This window comes from Chrysemys picta, chromosome 20 (assembly GCF_011386835.1).
Source record: "Chrysemys picta bellii isolate R12L10 chromosome 20, ASM1138683v2, whole genome shotgun sequence".
Classification (NCBI taxonomy): domain Eukaryota; kingdom Metazoa; phylum Chordata; order Testudines; family Emydidae; genus Chrysemys; species Chrysemys picta.
The window spans coordinates 20,239,564-20,251,067 of NC_088810.1; the positions used below are offsets into that span (position 1 = coordinate 20,239,564).

Sequence of the window (11,504 nt, forward strand, 5' to 3'; positions counted from 1 at the left end):
TGGGCCATTTCATCACCATCCTCCATTGATCTGCCTTGGCTTCCTGTCCATCTCTTGCTCCAGTTTAGAATGAGATTTCCTGGCTTTCAAAACTCTTTGGATTCACTTCACCCCTCCTCTTTGGCCCCGAATACAACCACTCCCTCTGCTTCTCTGATTTCCATCCAGCTTCTCCAACTTCCTCTTCCAAGACCCCTCACCTACTTCCCCAGCCACGCCTCCAACATCCATTCAGATAAGAATTTTTGACCCAACCTCATCTCTTACCAAAAAACACCAAAGCATTCTGTTTGTTTGTTTTTTAAGACCGGCACTGAACACCTACCCTCTGAAAATGAGGCCCCTTTTGTGGGGTATTGAAAACAGTGCTGAAATTACAAACTATCACTTTAAGTGAAAGGGTTTTCCTGGATTTGCTTGCAGGCTTGAGGGGTCTTGAGTGAAGCGTTTGAGCAGAGGAGCTGGTAAAGAAAACAGCTTAAAGCAAGGTGGGGTGAGCTGTTCCGCGCTGCCTTGAGGAGCAGCCTGCTTTCTCTCTCTCTGTTTTTGTGTGTTCTTGTTCTGAATTCTAAGACATAAAGTTGTGTTACGTTGCAACCTTCCAGCAAGAGTACTTTATGTTTCTATGTAACTTTTCTGTGTATATGCTGTGAACATAACCCCTTTGTGGTGTTTCAAGGTGGACAGCCAAAATCAGGAGGCATTCTTGAAAATCTTATGTAACGTTCTTTGCTAAGCCATAACTAACCTAAAGGAGACAACAAGGAGGGACGGGAAACCCATGGGAAAGGTTTTAGTCATGCGCTTTGCACACAGAGATGATCAAATCAGTACCGAACCCTGAGTGCTTGGACATGGAACTGGTTTACACCTTGCACTGTATTTAGCAAAAGCGGTTACCAAAACCGGAAAAAAACACAAACCAAACAAAAAACCCATAACTCCCCCCCCCCCAACAACACAACAGCCATTAGATTTAAAAAATTGATTTAGAAACAATAAACATTGCCTGATGTGAAGAGTAAAACTGGAAGGTAAAAAGTAGAACTGAACCCCCCAAATTCCCTGTCGCCTAGCTGGCAGCAGTCCCTGTCACAGCCCCCAGGGTACATCACGCCTGACAGAAGCAAGGACAGCCAACACAAGGGACTGTGCACAGATGCTTTGCTCGGTCGGGGGCCACATGCTGCAAAACTATGTAGTCCATGTCTCCTTCTCCTTACTCCCCACCTCTGTGCTGCTCTCTGCAAATGATTTCTTTGGAAGAAGGGTGCTGGCTAAGGGAGGCCTGGCTGCCTGGGAGGTGCCGGAATGTCAATTATAGACTTTTAAAGCCAGAACTATATTAATAATAATCCCTAGCTTTTCTATGGCCCTGTACATCAGTCAATCTCAAAATGCTTTACAAAAGAGGTCAGGAGCATGATCCTCATTTTACAGATGGGGAAACCGAGGCACGGAGCGGGGACGCGACTGGCCCAAGCTCACCCAACAGGCCCGTGGCAGAGGCAGGAGTTGGACCCAGATCTCCTGAGTCCCAATGCAGTCCACTAGACCACACCCTGACCTCCTGTATAACACAGGCCTGAAAACGTCATCAAGTGCTTCCTGCACCAAGCCCATAGCTTCTGGTCGAGCTAGAGCATCTCTGTCTCAGCTATCCAGTCCTGATTTAAAGACTCCAAGTGATGCAGACTTCACCACATCCCCAGTGGCTAATTTGGCCCTAGCACTGTAAAAGTTAAAAGAAAGAATGTAGATGCAAGCAAACAAAACATGGGTGGATTCACATTTTCAGAAACCACTAGGGAAGTTCTGAAGACTACAGGGACAATAAACAGTTCATCCTATTCCCCAGGGTAGGGACGAGTCTAGCAGGAGGGACTAGGCCCAGCATAATGGTTGCAAAAGACTTTATTAAGTAATGCCCACTCCAGCCCGGGGTTAAGTAAAATAAAGTGACCCGATACCAATCAATCCTGATCCACCCACTGATGAAACTTGTTCTTCCACTTGCCTGGGGAAGCTGTTTACTGATTCCACATGTCCCCTGTGCCCTCCATCCACTGTTTGCCTTGTAGTGTTTCACAACCGAAAGGAAAATAACCCCAGCCGCAGCTGTTAGCCTCAGAGACGGCAGCAACCTGCCAAAATCAATACACAATCCGGAAGCCCATACATCAGTCAGTCTGGCCTAAGAGCCCCTACTGCTGCACACGTTCCTGTTGACAAGGATGAGTTAAACCAAGTCCCCCACCCAGAAAGTGGGTGAAAACATAGTGCCACAGCGCTGGCTGCTTATTCCAGTCTAGAGAGACAAAGTGCGCGAGGCAATCTCTTGTACTGGACCAACTTCTGCTGGTGAGAGACACCAGCTTCCCAGCTGCACAGAGTTCTTCAGGTCTGGGGAACCCGGTGTCACAGCTACATACAAGGCGGAACAGAAGTAGTTAATGCGTATTTCAAGGGGATGTGGCCCGTTAACTTTGCTAGACAATAAAAATCATGGACTGAATAGAGACGCTGGATTTATGGCTTATGTGAACAAGCTGAAACCCACCAATAACTCCTTCCCCCCCCCGTTCCTTTCCTCCCTAGGACTGGAGGGGTGTTAACGGGCCGCTTCACCTTGAATGGTCCCTTGAAATATGTTATGTTAAATAATCTGTTCCACCTTGTATTTAGCTGTGACACTCGGAGTTAGGCCAGATCTAGGTGACAAACCTGTGTTGGTATAACTACGTCGCTCAGGGTGTGAAAAATCCACACTCCTGAGCAACAGTTATACTGACCTAACTGCCCCACGCCCATGTAGACAGCGCCATGTCCACGGGAGAGCTTCTCCCGCCGACATAGATTCTGCCACTCACAGAGGTGGGGTTTTTATGCCGACTGAGAGCTCTCTCCCATCCGCATAGAACGTCTTCACCTGCGCTGCACGTACAGACATCCCCCTAGTCTGTTAGCCTGGCTCAGAAGCTGCCTTTATCAGTGCAGTTAATGAGGCTTATCAGTGAAGTCCTCTTTTATTAGCAAGGATCTTTCTTCTCCTTGAAATTCGCAGGGGACTGTTGCTCCATGATCTAATTATCCAAGAGCACCTGCCTTAGAGTGCTCAGAAGAAAGGATGATTTGAATATAAATAGCTAGTTGAGGTCTGGATCAAGTTAAAGGGAGGACTGAATTAACTCTTTGAAGCCAGCTGATCAGGTTAGCTGGTGGAATTCAATTGCTTGATGGATTCCAGTAGGAGGCGCTGTTGGGCCCATGGTTTAGGTCTGTATTTGTCCACTCACTTCCACTTAAGGCTTGGGATTCAGAGCCTGCCACAGGTGGAACTGGAGTTGGGGGTTGCTCAGCGCTTCTGCAAACCAGCCCATTTGGGCATCGGGGCACTCACGCGCTGACATGTGGGTGCCCCGGCCGAGCCCCCCATCCGGGCTCTGTTCATTGCCATCAAATCCATCTCCCTGCTGCCGAGCATCAGAGCCCCTTGTCCCGTCCTTTACCCCCAGTATCTCGGCTTGGGCGCTGCGGCCCGGCTCTGCTTCTCCGACGGCGCGTCCTGCTTGCCGTTGGTGGCCGTGGCGAACATGTTCTCGGGCTCCAGGATGAACATGCTGTAGAGGTTCCACAGGAGCATGGTCAGCAGGGGCAGGAAGGTCAGGCCGAAGCCGAAGCCGCGGAAAGAGCGACCCATGGCGTAGGCCAGCCAGTACAGCAGCCTGGGGAAGAGAAGAGGCACGGGGGTGGGGGCGTGTCAGGAGACAGGGCCCGGTTGTCCGAGGACCACTCTGCCACTCTGGACACCGGAGGATTTGGGACCACGTTGCTGGTTTAATGCTCCGAGGCTTGGCTTTGTGCCGCTCGTGGGCAGCCCAGAGTCAAAGCTGGCAGGGTGGAAGACCTGCAGGGGAAAGCCAAGGTGCTGCAGGGAGTATTGTGGCCCATTCGCTAAGAGGCGCTCTTCCCTTCGCGTCAGTACGAGGCCAGCATGGCGCTAGGGGAAACTAGTGCCTCAGTGAGGGAAACTCTCCTTGGGATCAGTGCTTAATTTGTAACAAAAGAGGTGCCGGGACGTAAGCATTTAGTGGCTGGGCTCAAGCAAATTTTTTACATTCATAACAGATACAAGCCCAGAGGTGCCGGGGCTCTGAACTGCCAGGCCCAGAGGTGCCGGGGCTGTGAACTGCCAGGCCCAGAGGTGCCGGGGCTCAGCCCTAGCCCAAATTAAGCCCTGGTCCTGATGCCACTGCTGCAGTGTGGTGCTAAGGAGTTGGGTGGGTGACGGAATCGGTGACACTCTTCCCTCTGAGTTAGGGTGACTCCAGCACTCCAGCATGAATCCAGGGGGCGCAGTGCTGACCCCTATTCCCTAGCGTGGTGCTATCCGGCAGGGAGCAGAGGGGTTGACCCAGCAGGGGGCACGCTCCCCTCTGAGTCAGCATGGACTCCAATCCCCGAGCACTAGGGGGCGCTGTCCTGCTGGAAGCCCCATCTTTGGATGAGACTTAAAACCATTATGCTGGACCTCCGGTGGTTTTTAAAGACCCCTGGTGCTTTCCAAATGAGTGGGGGAGGAGCAGTATTAATCTCCGAGTCCTGGCTAAATGTTGACGGGACCCAAGCTCTCCTGTCCCCTGGATGAAGGAGCGAACTCCAGGCATGCCAATATGTTCCCCCAGCACTAAATTAACAGAAGGACCAAAGAACCCACCTCCCCGTCGTGATTCTACCTCTACTCTGGGCTTAGACTCATTGCTCTCAGCTCGTGGTCCATTTAAACGTAGCCTGGGGAGGGGTCTTACGCCATGCGGGAGAGGAGTGAGCTTACCGTGAGATGGCAAACAGCCCCGTGAGCAACGGGATGAGCTTCAGGGCTTCCTGAGGGAGGTAGGTGGCCAGCACAGCAATGTTGAAGAAGTAGAGGATGAAGAGGTAGACGGATTGGGAAACGTAGCGCCGGTGGATCTCCACCTCCCTGCGCAGCTCCCCGAAGGGCTGCACCGAGGAGAAGCAGAGGCGGGAGACCCCGTACACGATCAGACCTGGTGGGATTGGAGAGAGAGAACTGAGTGGGGGACAGTGCTCTCTGGCTGGACGCAAGGAGCGATGGGTGGAGACCAGGACTGGGGGCATAGCGACCGCTGGGGAGCGCTAGGCTTTGTGAACGCTCTAGGCGTGATAGAGACGTAGCCATGCCGCTGTAGCTCCATAATGTAGACGCCGATGGAAAGGGGTTTCTCCATCATGGTAGTTAATCCACCTCTCCGAGAGGCAGGAGCTTGGTTGATGGAAGAATTCTTCTGTCGACCGAGCAGCATCTACCCTGGTGGTTAGGTCGGCGTAACTACGCCGCATGGGGGTGTGAAAGAATCACACGTAGGTGATGTAGCTAGACCTAAATTTTAAGTGTAGACCTGTCCTTAGTGTCGGGCTAGCAAAAGGTGCCCTGCCATCTTTGATGTATTTATTTTCACAACCCTCCCGCGTGAGGCAGGGCAGTGCGGTTATCCCCATTGTGTAGATGGGAAACTGAGGCACGGCAAGAGTCAGTGACTTGCCCGAGTCACACAGGGCAGGGAATTAAACCTGGATTGCCAGATAGCAACCTAACCACTGGATCATAAGAACATAAGACCGGCCATACTGGGTCAGTCCAAAGCTCCATCTAGCCCAGTATCCTGTCTTCCGACAGTGGCCAATGCCAGGTGCTTCAGAGGGAATGAACGGAACAGGTGATCCATCCCCATCATCCTTCCTCCCTCTCACGCTCAGCCTGATGACCTGCACAGGAGGAGTGCATGGCCCAATCAGTTCTTGGCCTCTCAGCTGAGCCTCCCAGCCAGGGGGCTGGTTAGTGATGGTCACACTGGTGGTTTGGGGGATGTGGTCACTAGACACTGGGCTGAGACCCACTCAGCTTGTTTCATGTCAGCCCCCAAGCAGCCATCGGATGGGAATGGCTGTCGGTCACTCCTGAGTAGGCCATGAGCCAACTCTCCAGGGGTGCGGAGCGCCCTACAGCTCCCTATTGACTCCAGTGGGAACCCATCCCCGGAGCCAGCCGCTCTGCCCCTCAGAGCCAGAACACTCCCCCAGAGGAGAGAGGACCCAATCGCCCGGCTCCGCTCACCTAGGATGATGGGGAAGGTGCCGAACACTCCGCAGCGAAGGGTGTAGACCAGCCGGGCGCTCATGGTTGGCATCAGGGGGGCGTCGAAGGGCAGGAAGACGTAGGCCCCGTACACGAAGCAGGGGAAGATGATCATGGCCCCGATCATGGAGGCCACGGCCTTGAGGTTGGCAGAGCTGCAGTCCTGGCATTGAAGGCACCGCAGCCTCTCGGAAAGTGGCTTGGTCTGGCCGCCGCCGTAGCCAGCTGGCTCGTCGTAGTGCGGGGGGTAGCTCAGGGGGCCGGGGGTCAGGAAGGCCAGCTTCTCGGGGTCGCCGTTCTCCTTCTCACAGCACACGATGGCCTCCTCCTCCAGCTGCTGCTGCTTCTTCTTCCAGTCGCTGGCCCCTGCCGAGCCTCGGCACCCGGGGGCCTTCTCGATACAGTGGGGATCGATGGGGATGAAAACATGCGCGGCCGTCTCAGGCATCCTGTTGCCTTCCTCCTCCTCCCGCAGAAGGGACGAGCCGGGGAAAACCTCCTCCTCTCCAGTAGGCCCCGGCTCGGGGCCCATGCGGCTCCCCTCGGGGCTTGGCCTCTTCTCTGTCTCAGGTGCCTTGCGGGATGGGGTGGTGGGCTCCGTGGCCACCTCACTCATGGAAGAGTGCCGGGACTGGTCCCAGGGCAGAGTAGCATCAGGGTCTCCTGGCTTCTTGTCTTGGACACTGCCGCAGGCCACCTTCTGCACGGGGGGCTCCAGCGCCTCCTTTCTCAGCTCCACCAGTGCCACATTCTCTGTGTGAGCCCCGGGGTCAGCAGCTGCCATCTTGGGCCTCCGGGGATGTTCCAGCTGACAGACCCTGAGGGAGGCTGGCTTTGTGGTGGTACGGGCAATAGAATGTATCGCCTATTTAAGGGTGTAGAGTCCAGTTGCTGTCCTCTGTCATCGCTCTTCTCCACCTACGGAGGGACAAAGAACATACGCAATGAGATACCAATAAGAAGGGCCTGTAGATCACCCTTCCCAAGCGGCCAATGCCCCTCACAAGCCAGACCATTAATCAACACTTCCAAGATATTGTTATCCCTCCTTTATAAGCTGTGGACATCAAGAGAAGTGGGGCAATTAATCCAAGGTCACACCGCAAATTGGTGGCAGAGCTGGGAACAGAACACAAGAGTCCTGGGTCCCTGTCACCCTCCTGCCCCTGCCGTAACCACCAAATTACGCTTCCTCCAAAGCTACAAGAAAGCCCAAGAGTCCTGACTCCCAGGCATCTGTTCTAACCACTAGATCAAGCGGCTTCCAGCTGAAGTTGGTGGAATTGCTCTGGAATCATACTGAGCTCAGTTAAACACTATTCGATTTGTTATTAAGATGATTAAACCCAGGGGATGAAACAGCTGCTGAAAAAAACCCCACAGGATCAATTTCTATGGAGCTCTAGGAAAGGGTTAAATAATAGATATACCCTGAGCAAAATCCCACATCCAAACACTCCTATAAACTCTGGGCATGCCTCGATCTAGAGCAGAACTGACAGCTTGTCTACACTTGAAAGTTAATTCAGATTAAGGTTGGGTGTGAATGTACGGCCCAACAGCTATTCCAGAAGAACTCCATGAGTGCACAAACCCTTCATGGCTACTCCTAGAGCGATAATGGGATGAATTTTCAAAAACACCCAATCCAAACACTCCACGGATTTTGGATCAGAACTTTGTGCCTCGCTACCTAAATGTTGGATCCAAAACATTTCTGAAGTTGGGATCTGCATTACAGCGCTGGGGCTGGCCCCTCGTTGGCTGAACCAAAAGACCACTGAATGTTGGGAATAGAGATGCAAATTTTGGGGTTCAGGACCCCGGACGGCAATGAAAAGAGCAGGGCTTGATTTTCAGGAGGGGTGAGTTCTGGCAGAACCCATCCCATTCGCTGAGGCTCTTTGCCTTTGAAAATCAGGTTGGTCAATCCTTGCAGAGACCTGTCATCTTACCTGGAGGGATATTTATTACACTGGTGGTGAGCGAAACTGCTTAGTGTGTCCTTGAGATGCGCACACCTTGCAAAACTCTCCAGAGGGAGCGGTGTGAACACTGATTGACAAGATCTGGGAGGCACCTCTCAACTGCAGGCCTACACAACATATGGCAGGCCAACAATTACAATACCACTGAGTCATAAAGGGAAGACCAGAAGGGAACACCAGATCTTCTAGTCTGACCTGTATCTCACAGGCCACCAACACCACCCAACAACCAAAATGAGACTGAAGTATGACAGCCCTCAGGAGACTAGATTATGATGTTCCACAGGCAGAGACTAGGGAGGACTGAGACGTATGAATGCCCAAGGCCCCTGCAATGTTAATCACTCTTAAAACATGGAGGCAAATATGGGGAATATTGGCAATCCCTCCTGGATTGGCTGAAATCTGTCAACCAGGATAGTTAATTTATTCATCCCCACCAGCAGACTCACTGCACTCATGAGGGATCCCGGGGGGTGACGGAGGGGGCAGATTCCCAGCTGGTGTCTTGTCAGTTTCTCTCCACTGAACCAGCTGAGGATCTGGCCCCGTTGATTTTAAAGAGATGTAGGAGTGTGCCCATGTGGGGCTCAATATAGGGTGGGGGATTAAGAGCCACTTGTGAGGCCCTCGTTAAGTAGTTGCCAAAATGTTAGAGGTGGAGGGGAGAGGGGGTCAAAGAAGTTACAAATAACGTATGGACATGTAACTCACACACCCAATAATAATCCCTAGCTCTTACATAGCACATTTCATCCAGACATCTTGAAACACTTTACAAAAGAGGGCAGTAGCACTGTCCCCACTTTGCAGATGGGGAAACCGAGGCACAGAGCGGTGACATGAGTCGCCCAAGGTCACGCTACATCCCAGTGGCAGAGCCAGGTCTCCAAAATCTGTCTGTCTGTCCCCCCGCCACACACACACACACACACACACACACACACACACACACGCACCCAGGCAACCTCCAAAACTCCCTGCACCCATCTGCAGAACAACCCCTCCACTCAACCAGACTTCAAGAGAAAATGAATAAAGTAAAGCAGAGATCTGTTTCCCTGCTGGGCTGCTTACTCGGAAAGCAGGCTGGGCTCAGCTGGGCCATAGGGAAGTGCAGGAGTTTTGCAGATGGCTGTTCCTGGTTGTGAATGTTTCTGCGGCTTCTTTCCTTTGCCTGGACTTCAAACCTGTTTAACCAGCAAAGGTGGGGCTGGAATTAAAGGGGCAGAGGCAGTTTTGCCTCACCCGACATGTGTTGAATCAGCCGGCAGAAAAGGCTGTTCCCAGAGGTTGTGTGCGTGTGTTGTGCATGTGTGGTGTGTTGGGTATGTGTGTGTGGTGTGCTCATGTGTTTGCATGGCACGTGCTTTGTGTGCATGTTTGTGTGGTCCATACATGTGCATGTTTGTGTGATTTGCATATGTGCATTATTATTACTATTAACAACATGCTGGTGTATACTTGTGTTATGAAAGCATGTATGTGTGGTGTATAGATGTGTTGTGTTACACATTCAGGTTGGTGTGTTGTATTTTCCTGTTCATGTGTATGTAATTGCATTGTTTGAACTTTGCACGTGTATCTTTGAGGTGTGTGCATCCCATGTGTACTTATTTATTTGGTGCATTTGCAGTGTGCATGTATGCGGCATATGCTGAGTGGTGTGTGTGTGTGTATGTAAGTATGGTGTGTATTTAAGTGTGGAGCGTGTGTATATGTTGTGTATGTAATAGGTATGGGGGGCATGTGTGGAATGTGGTGTCTGCGTGGGTGTGTCTGTGTGTATACAAGCATGGTGTATGTTGTGTGTATCTGTGTGGGCTGAAAGCATAATGTGTGACTATGATGTCTACGTGTGTTAGTGCTGGCGTGTGTGGATCTGTCTGTATTAATATATGAGTGTGGTGAAATATAAACTCCGTGTGTGTGTGTAGGCAGTTGTGAGTGATGTCAGGATAAGTGCTGACCCCAGCACCAAAATCTTAGATCAGTATGTACAAACCCCTGGATTGGACAATAGTTTGGGTGATTAATTTGCATGGGGTAAGGAAACCAACAAGCTGCCCTGGATAGTTGTGTTTATTGGGATAACTCACAAGGATCCTGGAGGCAGAGAGAAGTGGTTGAAACATATTCACAGCCACTTCTCCAAGCAAACACTCCAACATTCATTTTCATGTTGAGCAATTTAGTGAAATGAAATGAGGGAACAGAGCTAACACGGCTCCTGATTATACTAGTCACCTTCCCCCCAAAAAACAGGCCCACAATCAGATTATGTTTAGGATCTAATTACAGAAATTAATGTATGGAATTAAATACCCCAGAAAAGAAAGATAATTCTGAATTAAGGAAGAGACACTCAGCTTCACTCACTCCATCGCATCACAGCACTGCCCAATGGGTGGGGATCTGGACTTTACTCAGAACGTGCTGCGCCTGTTGATTCAAACTGTTAACATAATCTAAACATATGTTTGAATTCTGTTCCCTTAGGTCCCACATCCAAACACTGATCGACTCTGAACCTACTGTCTTTAGAAGGGTTACGTGGCTTACAATACGAGGTGGATTTCCTAAGGATTAATTATATTATGTATTACAGTTGAACTTGGGACCTCCACGGAAATCAAGACCCCGTTGTGCTAAGCGCTGGGGGTGCAGGCTCTGGGGTGGGGCCAGGGATGAGGGGTTTGGGGTGAAGAAAGGGATCTGGGTTTGGGCGGGGCTCAGGGCTGGGGCAGGGGGTTGGGGCGCAAGCTTACCTCTGGTGGCTCCCGGTCAGCGGCGCAGCAACTGCGGGGGCTAAGGCAGGCCCCGGAAGCGGCCAGCAAGAGGTCCGGCTCCTAGGCAGAGGTGTGCAGGCGACTCTGCACGCTGCTTTCACCCACAGGCACCGCCCCCCCAGCTTTTCATTGGTCGGGCTCAGGGCAGGGGCAATCTGCGGAGCCCCGTCCCCGCCCCCCCGCCTAGGAACCAGACCCGTTGGCCACTTCCGGGACGCAGGGCGGTGTCAGAACTGGTAGGGACTAGCCTGCTTTAGCCGGGCAGTACCACCGACTGAACTTTTAACAGCCTCATTGGCAGTGCTGACCGGAGTCACCAGGGTCCCTTTTTGACCGGGTGTGTTCCGGTCAAAAACTGGACACCTGGTCACCTTACCCAACCCTGAAGGCAGCGCAGAAGTAAGGTTGGCAAGACCATGACTACCCTACAATAACCTTGCGACTGCCCCATGACCCCCTTTTGGGTCGGGACCCCCAGTTTGCGAAACACTGGTTTCCCCTGTGAAATCTGTATAGTATAGGGTAAAAGGACACAAAAGACCAGATTTCACAGGAGGAGATCAGATTTCG

General features: G+C 51.8%; 1 protein-coding gene across 2 annotated transcripts; it reads right to left on the minus strand.

Annotated features, from left to right (window-relative positions):
• Positions 1–1,896: 1,896 nt before the first annotated feature.
• TMEM79 (transmembrane protein 79) lies at positions 1,897–9,359 on the minus strand. 2 transcript variants are annotated; one of them, XM_005280747.4, is made up of 4 exons: positions 9,223–9,359; positions 6,137–7,075; positions 4,835–5,048; positions 1,897–3,725 (listed from the first exon to the last, which is right to left on the minus strand). In XM_005280747.4, the coding sequence occupies exons 2-4, from the start codon at positions 6,939–6,941 to the stop codon at positions 3,506–3,508; spliced, it is 1,239 nt and encodes a 412-aa protein (XP_005280804.2). In that variant the 5' UTR covers positions 6,942–7,075; positions 9,223–9,359; the 3' UTR covers positions 1,897–3,505. The 2 variants fall into 2 exon arrangements, with proteins under 2 accessions (XP_005280804.2, XP_065430533.1); XM_065574461.1 differs by having other exon boundaries at positions 3,011–3,620.
• Between the last annotated feature and the right edge of the window lie 2,145 nt (positions 9,360–11,504).